The sequence below is a fragment of the Rhinolophus ferrumequinum genome, chromosome 9 (genome assembly GCF_004115265.2).
Source record: "Rhinolophus ferrumequinum isolate MPI-CBG mRhiFer1 chromosome 9, mRhiFer1_v1.p, whole genome shotgun sequence".
NCBI lineage: Eukaryota > Metazoa > Chordata > Mammalia > Chiroptera > Rhinolophidae > Rhinolophus > Rhinolophus ferrumequinum.
In genome coordinates, this window is record NC_046292.1 from 6,686,076 (window position 1) to 6,702,137 (window position 16,062).

The 16,062-nt window shown below is 41.9% G+C and overlaps 1 protein-coding gene across 3 annotated transcripts in view; it reads left to right on the forward strand.

Annotated features, from left to right (window-relative positions):
• The window catches only part of UBE4B (ubiquitination factor E4B), a 112,161-nt gene that overhangs the window by 55,289 nt on the left and 40,810 nt on the right, over positions 1-16,062 (forward strand). For 2 of the 3 annotated variants that reach the window (XM_033113954.1, XM_033113955.1), the window contains exons 6-10: positions 617-845; positions 9,021-9,162; positions 10,094-10,194; positions 11,230-11,344; positions 14,931-15,014. In XM_033113954.1, the coding sequence (XP_032969845.1) occupies positions 617-845; positions 9,021-9,162; positions 10,094-10,194; positions 11,230-11,344; positions 14,931-15,014 (671 nt within the window). Of the gene's footprint in view, positions 1-616; positions 846-1,296; positions 1,684-2,432; positions 2,580-9,020; positions 9,163-10,093; positions 10,195-11,229; positions 11,345-14,930; positions 15,015-16,062 lie in introns of all 3 variants that reach the window. The other variant, XM_033113956.1, reaches the window with a different exon arrangement.

Sequence of the window (16,062 nt, forward strand, 5' to 3'; positions counted from 1 at the left end):
TAGAACTTTTGTTTGTATAGTGAGTGATATTTGAAATGTACTTAAAGACCTCCAGTAAAGCAGTTGGGAGCTGCAGAGAGTAAGAAGGAAGCTAGAAAGTAGAATAGGCTCCAGAAAGCCAGAGGGTGACTAGAATTTAGACCCTTCATAAAATACTTGGAACTTTGTACTTGACAGTTTTACTGTATATAAAATACATACGAGTACAGGTGAAGAAATACTAACCCAGTTGCATTTCTAGTATGATGGGAGTAGCTTCTTTTAGCAGTTAATGTATGTCAGCAGTAACTCTAACTGCGCTCCACTTTTTTAAATAAAATAAGCTTTGTATTTTGGAATAATTCTAGATCTACGGAAAAGTTTGAGAAACAGTACAGGGGGTTCCCGTATCTTACAAAACCATAGTACACTTGTCAAAACTAAGATATTACTGTTAACTACGCTTCAGACCTTACTTGGATCTCACCAGGTCGTGCACTAATGGCCTTTTTCTGTCCTGGTGTCCCGTCCAGCCTGGGACACCCCACTGAACCTCTCTGATTCCATTTGGCTTATGCAAGGACTGTGTCTACGAAGGACCATGCGTAACCTCTTCCTTATTCTGCCTTTCCAACAGTGTTCTCCGATTTTAAGGACTTGATTGGCCAGATCTTAATGGAAGTGCTAATGATGTCCACTCAGACCAGAGATGAAAACCCATTTGCCAGTCTGACAGCCACATCACAGCCAATTGCAGCGGCAGCCCGGTCACCGGACAGAACACTCATGCTGAATCCTGGTTCCACCGCAGGCACAAGCCCGCGGTTCTGCGGTGTGGGCTCCTTCGGTGCCAGCTCTTTGTCTAGGTCAGTGTGCTTATTTTTGCGCATCTAATTGGTAATCGAATAGCCATGGCTTTGTAAGAGAAGGGCTATTCATTCATGGCCTGTGGCCCGTGTCGTATGTGGGGGATGGGGTCAGACATTGGAGGAGGTGGTACCTTTTCCGCATCGGTCCCTTTGGCTTTCCAGGGTTTGCCTATTGGTAAATTAAAACTTAGCAACAAATGGCTGCGTATTGTACATTGTTCTTTGGAAAGAGGGCTTTATCATCGTATAAACATAGGCTCTAGACCTGTACAGCAGTTAGATTATAACGATTTAGGTGAGTATCTGAGAGACTTGTGTACTTGAATGCTTAGAGATATGAAATGTAAATACGCTATTCTTTAAACGCTTGATATTCTCCATGTTAGTTATTTATCTCAAGTTTTTCTTCAATTTTCTCTTCTTTCCTCCCTTTTCTCAACTAATGTAGCCTCTATGAAACTAGTCCAGCCCCCAACACGAGTTTCTGGAGCTCTGTGCCAGTGATGAGTCCACCTTTTGCCTCACCTTCTCGCGCAGCCAGCCAGGTGGCTGTACCCTCCATTTCCCTCAGTCCTCCTACTGCGGCTTCCGGGACCGTGGCAGGAAGCCAGCCCTCATCCCCGCGGTATCGCCCCTACACTGTCACGCACCCCGGGGGCACTGCGCCTTCTCCTGCCCCGCGCTCCTCACCAAGCCTCCCTGCCCTCGCTAGTAGCCCTCAAGCAGTGCCGGCCAGCTCTTCCAGACAGAGACCCACCAGCAGGGGGCCACCATCACTATCCGCCTCACCCAGTGCCATGAGCAGACGTCCCTCCTCCCTAAGGATTTCTCCTAGGTATTTATGCAGCAGGAGCGTTGGGTGCGTGTTTGCAGTGCAGGGAAAGGAGCTTAACACGGTTTGGAAGAGCTGTTGTGTGACACTGACCTCAGTGCCATATGTTTTCTGTTTGGGGTTATTAACCCATGTGTCTGTCCAGTGTGGTGCGCTGGCGCCCCAAGTCCGTGCTGCTGCCAGGCTCTCATAACATCAGAGAGTACGGGTCACTCTGCCGTGGGTTCCTTTCTGCCCTACCTTCCCCACACTTTTCCTGTATCTGTACAAAAACCAGAAAGAAGTGACTTAGGTTTTGAAATCTAATTCACATGTCCTTCCTCAGTACGAATGAATTTCAGAGACTGTTGGCAGTTTGTTTGTATTTGAGAGTCGGGGCTCGCAGGACCACTTTTTGACTTTTTTACTGTTACCAAACAAGTTGAAATATACGAAGTAGTCAGACCACGGGGTTGTGGGAGCAAGTCTGGGCCTGGTGTCCCTTACTTCTGATCACGGGAGCTGGCCAGTGTCCCTGCCGTGGCACTTTGATTTCAGCCTCTTAGAAAGCAGAGTCTCAATCCCATTAATCCACGTCCCCCTCTCTCAAATGTACTTGTGCATTCCTGTAATTTAGGCGAATTACTTTGCTGCATGTCAGTAGACAAAACTTTTAGCGTAAGATTGAGTTAAAAGGACAAGAGTTGCAAAAGCTTTCTTCCTCTTGTTTTTCCTTTGTTCCCTGATGGCCTTTTTTGCTTTTGTTGTGGTAGTCTGTACGACAGTCCTTTCTCCTTCCTCTTCCTCGCGCTTTCTGGGGACAGTAGTGATGAAGATGAAGAAGAAGATGATGATGGTGGTGATGATGATGAAGGTGGTGGTGGTGGTGATGAGTTTTCTTGTGTCCAGTTTGGGTCCAGGTATCAGAGGAATGGAGTCTTACCCCTGCATGTGCCTAGCACTTAGGAACTAACTCTTACGAGCCCTAAATAGAGGTGTGCTTTGAATCCACACATGATGGGAGTCAGATGAGACCTCCCTGGAGAGTCAAGGTGTGAGAAACATGCATGTACTGAAATGTTAGGACCTTCTCATGGGGTAAAGTGCACACTGGAAAATTTTCATAGTTGTTGCCTGGTACGTATGGAAGAAAACGTACATATAATCATTTGGGGAAAACATGAACAATAGATTAAAAACCAGTCTTCAGTGAATTCATCCACCCTAAGATCGAAAATGCGGGACCACTCACTTGTCCACTGCGAGAATATTCTTGGAGCTACAGATGTGAGCTCATGTACTCTGGGAGGCACGTTTTCTCACGTCCAGTTAGTTGCATGGATCGCTCGCTGCTGCTTAGGAATGGCAGAGGGGCTGGCAAGTGTGTGCGCGCGCGTCCTGCCCCAACCCAGCCTGGGCAGTCTGTGGAAGAGCCTGCGGGGCCATACGGTATTACCTGGTGTGATTGTGATGCTGCCCTCACTTCTCACCTTGACTTTGGCGAACCGCTTCCTTGACCTCCGTGAAGCTAGACCCTTTTTGTTGAGACAGCCTTTGCAGCAGAGGCTAAAACAGTTTGTGACACTGCTGAGTGTTCACCCTTGAAAACTGAGTGAAAAAGACTACTGAAGTTTTTCAGTGACTTTGAGCAAGAAAATATAATAGCACCTTTGATCCAATACTCTGACTCATTGTCTTACAATTTTGCTCTTAAATTGAAGTTTCCTCTGGACTGAGTTGGTATTTATGCTCAGCACTGTTCAAAAATAACTCCAGGCTATAAATAGAGACGGCAGCAGGAGTTAGGTGCAGGAGTTAGGTACACTTCCTTACATTTGACTGTTCAGAAGAATCATTAGAGTCTAAAGAGACAGAGGAATGCCAGCGCAAAGCTGAAGATTGATTCAGGAGGGGTTGGTGTTTGTATTTAACCAGTGTATCACTCTCTCTCAGGTAAGTTTCCCCAAGGTAGAAGTGTCTTTTTCACGCAGATGAAATCCTGCTGCATGTTTATGGTCATGCAGCAGGCATCCTTATTAGGAATCAGTGTGCATATGTGTTAAAAGTGCTTCGTTATCTGATTTACTGTAAATTCTTTGGGGGCGAAATACTCTGTCTCCCTGGCCTGTTTAATTCCAGCTTCCTCTAACAAAGATACCAGATTCTGTGTCGCTGTTACTAAGTCCTCTCTTTCTACACTTAGAATACATTCCCAACCTTGTCTCAGACCGAGATTCTATACCTCTGAGGAGGATTCTATAAGGAGAAGTAAAACTCACCAACTGTGTAATAATAGCTGTAAATACTAACTGAACGTCACGTGCCCCGATCCCGTGTCGGCCCTGCACCCATTATCGCTTCAATCCTGACAGCGGCACTCCTAGCTTCTGTGAGGAAACTGGGGCACCGGGAGGCTAAGTCACATCCCGAGTCCGTGGCAGGGGCCGGGCCCAGAACTCACATGCTTCTTCACCACCACACCGCGCTGCCTCTGGCTTTTCCGCCTGCGCCCAGTAGGACTTGTGTTTTTATTGTCCCTTACCAGTTGTTTTGCTGCCAGGAGCACGTACGCTGTGGCTGCTCTTTGCTTTGGAGGATTAGGGCAAGCTACTGTTCCTTGGCTAGAAAGTGCCAACATTTTCCTCCTTAATTACAAAATTCCATTCCAGTCAGTTGGCAGGTCCTTTGCTGGCTGTGAAAATGAACTCTGATCTCTTCAGATGTGGGGTAATTTATGGATTCTGAATAGATGTCAAAGAATGGAAAAGGATGGGGAAAATACATAACTGATTAAACAAGTACAGAGGAACTGGAGGCTGCACGGAGGGTCTGAACCAGGAAGAGGCACCACAAACCTTCTGTTAATTTGAGCACCCAGCAAATCGTTTTCTTCTCTTCCCCTTTCTAATTGACCTCGGAATTTTATTTACTTTGAAGGAAACGATTTTAACACCCACTTCTTGCCTGTCATAGAGGAAGGACTCTGACCTGGGTGGGATCTGCCTCCCCCCTCTGATGCATCCCACGTCGTCGTTTTGGAAGTAGTTGGGGCAGTATTCATAGGTTAACTATTTGTAGTGGTGGTGAGAAGGAGTCATTTAAGAAGGATAAACACATTCCTCCTATACTGTTTGGTAGTCCTCTGAGAGGAGCCATATGAATTATAAGGAACTGCTTCTTGCAGGAGTGGAAATGAGTGAAGTGTTATCTTGTGATAAAGATGACATAGGAATTATTCTGAGGAAAATCTTTCTAATTGTTTCCTGGAAAGTTGATGACTAGAAAATTTTTTTTTTGTTTTTTACTGCTTAGATATTTCAGTGAAGCAGGTGAAACCTTGAAAGTCGCAAGACTATGAATAGAGGAAGGGGAAATTAACAAATTTACCCTCTTAATTTCTCTGTTGATCATCACTACGTGGAGAGGAAACACGGAAATAGTCAAAAAGCAATCCTTCCGCCATGTCAGTCTCAAAACCCTCCTGTGATTTCCCTTCTCACCCGGAAGAAAACCCAAGGCCTCTCACCCTGGCCTGTAAGACCCTGCACCTCACGTATACACACACACACACACGCACACACATACACACACGCACGCACACACACACACACACACCTACACACTCATGCTTCTCCTTTTTGACTTCATCTGCCTCTACTTGCCTCCATCCTCCAGCTCAAATGCTAGGTTCTTCAGCTTGCCCAGCACATTCTCTCGTGCCTTAGGCCTTTGCACTTGCCTCCTCCCTCAGGACACTTGACCTCCAGATGGCTGCTCACCACTCCCTGACTCCCTCAGGTCTGTGTGCAAATGCCACCTTATCAGAGGGTGGTCCCTGGCCCCGCGTATGAAACATTACATGTAAAATACATACACACACACACTTCCTGCTCCTGTCACCAGGCTCTGCTTTTATTTTTCCTCACAGCACTTCTGTATTCATTTGGTTTTGAGTGTGCCCCTTCTAGAACGTAATTGCCATCCAAACAAGGCCTGGATCTTGGATTCAGTGCAGTACCCTCAGGACCTACAACAGTGCCCGGGACACAAAGGGTACACCAGGAACATTTGTTCAGTGAATGTGCATCACTTAAACCTGCACAGCTCTGGCTTTGCCTTGCATTGGGCAGATACGACATTCTAGAATCTGTATGCCAAAAAATTAGAAAATAGGATGATGATTGTTTCCCTTACAGAGGAAAAGAAACTGCAATGGAATCTTTTAAAAAAAAACAAGTTTTCTTGGTGCATTTACCATGGAATTCAGTTTGCACAGATCTGATACATGTGCAAATTCCCAGCATATTTTCATTGTGTTTTCAGGAGTCAGCTATTATGTGATTCCATTATGTGAAGTAATTACACTGTTAAATTGGATGGTTGCTTTAGTTATCAGAAAATGGTTCACACATTCTCCCAGAGGGAGGCATAACTTTTTAGATACTCTTAGGACTTAAGTATGACATATTTCCAAGGTCATATTCCATATGTCACAGTTGTAAAAAAAAAAAAAAAAAAAGCATTGTGAAATTTGTAACAACTTTTTTAGGAAAAAAACAAATTATTATTTAAAATGTTTATTGGTAGCACAAATTATGCGCATAAACTATATACCATTTTCTCCTTCAGTATCACATTCAAAATTTGAGTCCACATCTTTCCCTTTGAATCTAGAGATCCTTGTAAGTGAATTTTGACCATTGACACGTGTGCATAACATTGGTGAGACTGGTTGCTGTTCACACATGTGACGATGAGCTCTTTTTTAGCACCTTTAGGATCTTATACTTTAAAAATATACTGACAGATACTGGGGTTTACTCTACATTTCCTATTTAGTTAAACCTTTTTTTTTTCTCTCCTTTCTTTCTTGAAAATCAACTGGAAGTGTTGTTGGGTGACTTGAAAATTCTCTAGTATATTCTGAGTGCCTTTCATTGCATTGCCTGGCATGAGACAAGTACTCTTCTACATACATTGTCACTTTTCATGTCTTAGTGAAATACTTGTGAAGATATTTCAATTGGCTTTTGAGGTGTTCAAGTTTAAGTTCAAATTAAATGGGACATGTTGGCTAAGAATGGAACCAGTGTCAGTGCATGGGCAACCACCATCTCAGCCTGCTGACGTTATACAGATGTCCAGATGCCGGCTGTGGTACTGCATCAAACTGACTCCTTGCAACTGACAAGGACCTGTTAACATCAAATATAAGATGCTTTTCTTACAGAAAAGGTGAGAAATGTGGGGCATATTATCAAGAGAATGTATAGTTTGAAATTTTTTCATTTTAAACACAAGGAAGATCGATTTTCATTGTCATTTGTTGCTCAAAGGAAAATTCACCTTAATTGTGTAGAGGCATAAGCCCGTATGAGCAAAGTTCATCTTTGGAAAGTGCAGTGAATATAGTCACTGAGTCACTAAGTCAGAGAGAAGAGAGAGGAATAGCAGATAGGAGAGCATGAAACTAAGATTGCTGCAGATAAAAACTTTTACTTTTTTCCCTTTCTGCTTTTGGGGATTCACCACACTTACATTTGTGAGTGGGTTTTTCTGTTTTGTTTTTGTTTTTCATATATATGTTTTAATTAATTTCAGGTGCAGGGTTTTTCCGTTTTTTTCTTACATTTTTTTCTTTCCTGTTCTTTATTACAATACTCATCTTTTTCTTGTCAGGCCCATTGGTAGAGATACCAGATCCTGCCATTAATTTATGAAGTGTGCCCAAAAGTTAACTGATAATGAAGACACAAGAATTGTTTTTGTTTTTTGAGGGTGACTTTGGTAACCTGCCCAACTTTGTCATGGCTCTGCGGGGATGCTTTGTGGGTGGGTCAGTTATTGCCCAGTCAGGAAGGAAGGTGTTGGCTGCCCCTCAGCCATGACTCCTCCTTTTCCTTCTCTAGAGAGTAGTTTCTATAACATAGAAGACCTACATGGTAGGAATTTAAATTTATTGGACTCTGGCCTAAAAGACTTGGATTTAAAACTGGTATCGTTTTCATCTTTTTTATTGAAGTACTTTAATACCACACTTTTATTCCACGGTCAATTATGTATATAATTCTGAAATTCTGAGGTCAGTTATGTTTATACCAAAATTAGCTTTGTACATTTACTCATCTATCTGCATAACATATCCATTACTGTCTCAATTCCTCTCGGTCCTCTTAGTTTCTAGCCTCTACTTGTCTGCCCTGGGTCGAAGTAGGAATGGGTCTCTCAAGTTCCTGATATTCTTCCCATCCTTGATCATCTTTCACATATAATTTTTTTGCTGAGTTTATGTGTTCTGGTTTCCTCTTCATTTCAAAATTCCTGGCCTCTTCCCATGCCATGATTAATCTCTTTGTGTCTTTGTGGATATCAAATCAACTGGTGAGTTAGACAACAGATTTGGAATATGACCTGTTGATGGTTGATAGAAACTTGAATTCCCTCAGGCCTAACCCTTTTGATAACACTTGGCTTTGGTCTGGCTTTGGTCTTCGAGAATAGTTTTCACTGATAATAACAATGCCTCAGATAATAACAATGCCTCCCGCTGTCTCCTGCTTGTATTTTACAAGCCCTCCCAGTGATGTCATTTAACCCTCGTTGCAGAGGGGATGAGCTTCTGGGTTCAGGTAACAGGCGGGCAGGAGGGCTAGGAGAGAACCCACATTTTCCTCAGCCTTGTTCTATGGGAAAAACACACAACAATACACAAGAAAAGACAAGCTGTGTTCAAGACTAAGTGGGTTGTTCGGATACTCCTCGTGCAAGGATTGGTTTGCTGTTTACTGCACTACTCTGCCTTTTTCACTGAAATTTTGGGAAGTTTGTGTTGATAGCAAGTATTTTTATGTCTCCTCCCTCCCCTTGGACTGTGTTCCTAAGCTCTGCTCCTGTTGCTGAATATGCTAGCAGTTGGGAGGGAGAGGGTCGTGTTGTTAGTCCCTTAGCACTTCCCTGCTAAAGAGTTTGAGCACAGCGAGAGCACCGTCTGGCTCTAACCTACATGGCTGCCTGAGCAAAACTGCAGCTTGGTTTAAGTATGAGTGATACCCCTTCCAGCGCCTTACAGGAGCTCTTAGTCCTCTGATTCTATAAGTTGCCATTCCCAGCAAGGGACGATGTTGGGTTTCCGGTCAGACTCTCTTCTTAGTAAACATCAAACGTTGACGAAAAATGACTCTTGTCGGACCCAGCGCCAGTGAAACAAGCAGTCAGCTCTGACTTTGGCTGCATGGGTGTTTGTGCTTTGTTGTGGGTGCAGGGATCTAACAGGCTTTCTGCTGTAGAAATGCAAAACCTTGTCTAAAGTCATTCATTGGGAAGAGACAAGAATCATCACTTTTCTTTTCTCTTCTTCAAAGTTTGGGAGCCTCTGGTGGGGCGAGTACTTGGGATTCCTACAGTGACCATTTCGCCATTGAGACCTGCAAGGAGACAGATATGCTGAACTACCTCATCGAGTGTTTTGACCGAGTTGGAATAGAGGAAAAAAAAGCACCAAAGGTAATAGGAAATAGCTTCATTAAAAACAAACAAAGAGGCAAACAAACAAAACCTGGTTATTTGTTTGATAAATAATTGTTTCCACCCCCTACTCAGCATTCATTCATGTATTCAATCAATAAAGTGGTTATTAAGCATTTATTATGTGCCAGGCACTATACTAGGAACTTGGGGTGTGAACAAAACAGACGAAGATCCCCTGTCCTCATGGAACTCACATCCTGGTGGAGGGAAGAAGTGACAGGACCAAGTGCCATTGCCACCAGCAGCTTACATGGCTCTGGTAATTTCTGAATAGTCTGTCATCATCATAACCAACGTTGAAGGAGTGCCTGGAGACTGCCAAACACTGTGCTAGGTCTGCATTAGCTCAGATTCTCAGTTTTTTAGTCCAGTGCAATCCGTGTGAAAGGTATTTTTTCCATGTTATGAATAAGCAAATGTACCTCAGAGATATTAAGTAATTGTCCAGAATCGCATAAATAATAAGTTGCAAAGCTGGGTTTAAACTGAGGAAGCTATACTTTTTCTACTGTTACGTGCTGACGTACTTTATTTTTTTCTCATTTTATTCCTATTTCATTTTCTAGTTCTGATTTTCCATTAGAAACAAATCTGGTTGTGTAGCTGTTAGTTTCATGTTTGTGAAGGGCCTCTTTGGGGTTTGGTACACTTAACCTTAGCAAAGCATAGAGAGTGGACATGTCTCGGAGCTTCCTGAGGGGTCACCTCAAACTTTCTTCTTCTCTGATGTAGATTTCAGCAGAGGCAGTCGACGTGGATGACTCACTCTAGTCTGTTCATTATGAGTAAAGGAAGAGAAAAGCATGCCGTGTTCTGGAGATTGATCTCTCCTGACTCTCGTCAATTTTCAACAGTATGGGATTATTTTGTTTGTCTTTGTAGTCCTGACCTCTGCCTTTCTTTCCAGATGTGCAGCCAGCCAGCCGTCAGCCAGCTTCTGAGCAACATCCGCTCCCAGTGCATATCCCATACTGCATTAGTACTACAAGGTTCCCTCACACAACCAAGGTAGGAAAAACCAGGATGTGCTTCATGTTGGTGGGGGGGATGCCGTCCATCAGTGCATGTCAGGGGCCCTCCTGCCCCCCCCACCCCGCATGACCTTGGATGCCTCACTTCCTCACCTGTGAAATGGAAGTGGTTGACTAGACGATCTCTGCGGTCCTTTTCCTGCTCTAAAGTACAGTTCCATGAAAATAAAACACTCTCTGTGTGCTTTATGGAGATAAACCATTGTTGAAATATGTCAACATCAAGGCAGGAAATTAGTAATTTAGTTTAAAAACAGCTGCTTGAAATCAGTGGAGTTTCAGATAAAATGTGCACATCATCACTTTCCATGAATCATACGGTCAATTTCTGTTTTTTCAGTAATAAAGAATGGTGATGGAATAGGTAATTTGGGAATCACCCAAAGTACTGCATTATTGTTTGTTTCTGAGAGTCCCACAAAAGTTTCAAGTTTAATGAAAAAGTACTTGTATATTTCATTATTTTTATGAAAAATATTTGAAGGGAAAATGCAAACATAGGTCAAGGAAAAATGACAAAGTTACAACATTTATTCATTCTGGGTGTTCTTATATTATTTTCTGTACCATGGCCATATATTTTTGAAACTCATCAAAAGAAGGAAAATGATATACATGTACTAAAAAATTTTAAAAATGTTTCGTGGTTAAAATTACTAAGAGTTTTCTAAAATCCTCAGCCTCTACTAATCTCTTTTCCTTTAATTGGATGAAACATAAACAAATAAGTAAAAGAGACGTAATGCTTCAATTTTTTAATGCTTTATTTGAAAGGGCTGTATGTAAGGAAAGATTGATTCTTTGAAATGTCTTACAGTCTCATTTTTTAGACAGAACGGGATTAATGATAAGAAGGGTGATCTTTCGCTTATGACTATTGTGTAGAATATTCAGGAGATTTAAAGTTTGGCCTTTGACTGGACAGTTGCTGCTGCCATGACGTTCCCTATGTTCTGTTGTTATGTGGTAATGGGTGGACTCATTGCCGTTGTTGGCTGTCGTGGCCCCGCAGGTCCATGCAGCAGCCGTCCTTCCTGGTGCCGTATATGCTGTGTAGGAATCTCCCGTATGGCTTCATTCAGGAACTGGTGCGAACCACTCACCAGGATGAAGAAGTGTTCAAACAGGTACGGTTTTGTGAGTTTGCTACTAAAACCTTTAGGAGCTGCTATGCCAAGGCTGACTTCTAAATACACCCTATACTCAAACCGACTGTTCCCGAATTTGAATATGCATGTGTTATTGCTCTGAAGGAAGACCTACCTGAGATTCCTTTCTTAGGGAAATCAGATTGACAGCTGTGTTGTTCAAATCATGCACCAGAGAGCATCAAGTATGTTAAACAGAACGTTTAAGTGCTTGGGAGATGTAAAGAAGTCTAAGGCCTTATCCCTGATTTTAAGGAGTTTTAACAGAAATACCAAGAGAAGTATTTATTGGCCAGATGAGTAGTATTGAAAATTAGTTCTCTGAGTTTACAAAAAGGAGGTTAAGAAACTGATGATCAGATTAGCTCAGCGGCAGTCAACAAACCACATAGAATCTTTGTCTTCTTAGCACTACACTGGGAATGATGTCTTCTATCTTACTGATTACTTTGTTTGGTAAGTAGTCATTCATCTTTGATATCTCATTATGTAAAGTCAAGTGAAAATGCAGATATGCAATATTTATTACTAAAGCTAAATAATGATAACAGCTAATAAATTCAGTCTTGCAGGTTTCTTCCATGGTAAAACTTAGCATTACATTTTGATTGCTGTTTTGTGGCATGTCTTGCAAAGTAAGGGCTCTGTCCACAGCCCCTTTCACACAAGCTGTTTCCCTTGGTCAAAGGGTTTTTACAGTTTGTTTTATATTTTCTTACAGTTTGTTGTGTGATCATTTCTTTTTTTTGTGACAAGAAGGAATAACAGAGGCAATAGGTATAATTGATGTGATTCCTTTTAATCTGTTTTTATACCTAATATTAGTCATAAGTACTACTTTTAAAGCCTTTGAATTCTCAGGAATTGTGTTTTCAAAATAGTAGTAAAAGAAGAATCCAAGAGTAAAAATCCCGGTTGGTGGTGGTGTGTACTCTGTGTCTGGAATTCTTCAGCTGCTTCTCTTTAATGATGGTCTTGTTGACTTAGGGAAGTTTTTAAGGCAGCATAGAGAGCTTTTCTTCTGTAGAAAGAGGAGTGAACTCTGATGAAAAGGAACAACTGTCTTGGAAGGTTTGTGATGCCCTACCTTGTATGTGTAATGTGCATTCATTAGAACATTTCTGTTCCCAAAGACATCGTTGGATGAACCAGAGTAGCTTCCACTGTAGAAGGGTCAGTCCAGGGATCCACTGAAAGGGGTATGTTGTACCTATTTTATTCATCAAGGAACTTACACAGAGGTTATGAAATGACCTCTTTGTTTTTATAAAATTGAGGTGAAATTTACATGACAAAATTAACCATTTTTAAATGTACCCATTCAGTGGCATTTAGTACATTCATATGTTGTGAAACCACTGCAGACCTGTTTCTTTTCTTTTCTTTTTTTTTTAAAGATTTTATTGGGGAAGGGGGACAGGACTTTATTGGGGAACAGTGTGTACTTCCAGGACTTTTTTCCAAGTCAAGTTGTCCTTTCAATCTTAGTTGTGGAGGGTGCAGCTCAGCTCCAGGTCCAGTTGCCATTTTCTAGTTGCAGGGGGCACAGCCCACCATCCCTTGCGGGAGTCGAACCAGCAAACTTGTGGTTGAGAGGACGCGCTCCAACCAACTGAGCCATCCGGGAGCTCAGCGGCAGCTCAGCTCAAGGTGCCGTGTTCAATCTTAGTTGCAGGGGGTGGAGCCCACCATCCCTTGCGGGACTCAAGGAGTTGAATTGGCAACCTTGTGGTTGAGAGCCCACTGGCCCATGTGGGAATCGAACCGGCAGCCTTCGGAGTTAGGAGCATGGAGCTCCGCCTGAGCCACTGGGCCAGCCCCGACCAGTTTCTTTTTAATCACAGAATTTGGATGCCTTTTTTGCCACTTAGTCTGGAACACAGCTTGTCTTTTCTTGTGTATTGTTGTGTGTTTTGCCCATAGAACAAGGCTGAGGAAAATGGAGTGGCCGAACTAAAAAAACAGCGTTTTGCCATTTGGTCTTAAGAGTGTGGCAAATTTGAATTATTAAATCTTTTGACTTAAATTTTAGTCTCCTTTTAATGTTTGAGATAATCACAAATAAACAAACAGAAATAAATAATAGCTAGAATTTAGGGTTGGAGATGTGCTTGTAGCATTTTTTTTATCACTGCTGGGAGGTATTTATTTGAAAATAAGAATTATTTAAAATACGTAAGTCACAGAAGTAATCTAATATTTGACTGAAAATATTGTGCTCAGTAATATTTTGTCTGTTTTTTATAAATTAAACCCTATTAGAGGATCAGCAAAAGAGGATAACTCTATTAGAATGCATAAAGATGTTTTACTTTATAGCATTCCTCAAAAAATGCTTAGAAATTTTTCTCAGTGACCAATTATGAAATTTATTGTTGATGATTCTGGAACTTCTGTTTGGTTTTCTCTTGATTGCAATTTTGGCCTTCCCCACCTGCACACCTAAGCATTGCCTCTCCATTTTTAGCTGGCTTAGGAAAGCACATTACTTCTACCCTGATTGTTCGAGTTGCAAATATTAGAACGATCCCTTGCAGAGCTGTGTTGTTATCTCAAGACCCTCCAAAGCACTTTGTAATCCCGGATGGCTTTTTGTTGTACTGGCTTCTTCAATGATTGAGGTGCTCAGTACAGTGAAATGAAATTAGTAGGAAAGGGAATGTTTCAGTGTTCTAGTGGCTTCATAGAACACTCCCTTTTTCAGCTTGTTGGCATTCAGGCTGTTGGCTGTTATTTACAACTTAGCCTTAAATCTCACCGAAATCCCTAAATGTGTTGGTCAACGAGCGCATTGTGAAATTTGAGGATGAGTTGTGCTGAGCAAATCTTGCATAGTGTTCACGTGCCCTGCTATTAATGGTAAACTTGTAAAAGTAAATTGGAGTGCCCTTGAACTCTGGTATCAGGCTATTGTATTAATTACATCACATATGGAGGTAAGACATTCTAATCAAGGTTTTTTTTAAAATTTCAACCTTTACCAGATCTTTGCTCTACATAATTAAAGTGATTCTCATCATAATAATAATATCCATTATTGGTCTGTTTTTCTTGTTCTCTTCGTCATAAACGGAAAGATGGAAGGAATTAGATGGAGGTAGGAGGGTGGCAACAAAGAATTTTTTAAAAATATTGATAGCGTTGAGAAGATGGAACATTTAGTCCAGTTTCTTGACCAATTATAGGTGCTTGGTAATCAGAAACATAAGCATTGCTGAAACGTGCAGAATTTAGTTGATGACAGCAAGGACGCCTGGAGACTCCTATGGCAGGCTCCAGATTTCTGAGTTTCTATTGAATTACTTACTGGGAGTCCTGCCGCAGTTAGGGTTCATCACATCCTGTTACTCTGGGGAATTCAGCCACACTGCTTTACGGTTAGCTTTGTCCAAGCACAGAGCAACACTCTGGTGGCTGAATTCTGGATGGCATTGTATGCAAAGCAGCTTTTCCTTGGGAACAAGTGGACATGCCTGCACGTTCAGATTCAGCACTTTGTGGCATGCCTCTCGTTCTTAAATCTTCTCAAATTTACATTTCTGGTTTGGTTTTGTTTTTCTTACAGATCTTTATCCCCATTTTACAAGGCCTGGCTCTTGCTGCCAAAGAGTGCTCCCTCGATAGCGACTACTTTAAATACCCCCTCATGGTAAAACTTTTTTTCTTTAACCCATTCAGTAGATGTTGTCACCCGGATTATTTTAACATGCACTTTTCTTTCAGGTCCATGATCTACCTTGTTTTCAAATGTGAACCATGAGATCACTGTGTTGGCCGTGCAGTGTTCGGTGTGCAGTGAGATAATCAGTGAAGACAGTTAGCAGCCCGGTACCTACCCCCCCTGCCGAGGCCTAGACAGGAGCCAGCAGTGCAGTTGGTACAAGGCATTTTGCCTCACTGTATAGCTAATGAAGACCATAATTACTGGTGGTCTCCTGATTCTCCCAGCAATGAGCATACCATATTTGGGAAGGAATTTTGTCATTAAAAAAAGAAAAAACTATTCCCAAATGCAAATAAAAAGGCAGAGTTATACTAAGAAAAGCAATACAATTGAATCTTTATGTAGCAACTGTACAGAAAAATCTCGGAGTAATTCTCTTGTTCGTCTTCTGTGTAAGGCTGTACACTTACTTCTCTTCCCACTATACTGGAACACAGAAAACAGATCCACTGAGCTCCCTAAGGCACTTAGAGTAAGCATAAACAGTGCACCGAACTTTCAGCTAGATTCTCATCCAGGGCTTTGACTGTTACGGGAACATTGGAACCACAAAGGAAAATAGAGGCTCTTCTCTGAATTTCCTTCTTTGAAATTTGGGGAGAAAATACTTGAAGTATTACTGAATATTTTTCATTCAAGAAACATGAAGGGAAATATCAAAATAATAAATTAGTTAACTCTGTGTATAAATACAGCCTTGTGCAAATTGAGGCCTTGGTTACACTGATGTTGTTTTCCTGTGATTGTTCCGTTTACTTATTCTACTGACTTAATTCCATCTCACCATTAATTTACTGCTCACTGAGGGCCTATTCTGTGCCAGGCCCTGGGGACACGGAAGCTAATCAGACAAGGTACCCCTCTGCAGGGCACTCGTAATCTACTGTAAAAATCAAGAGCACAACAATACAGTAAGAAGATTACACTGTGATAAACGCAAACACAAAGGTGTACACACTAAGTGTGGTTCCCT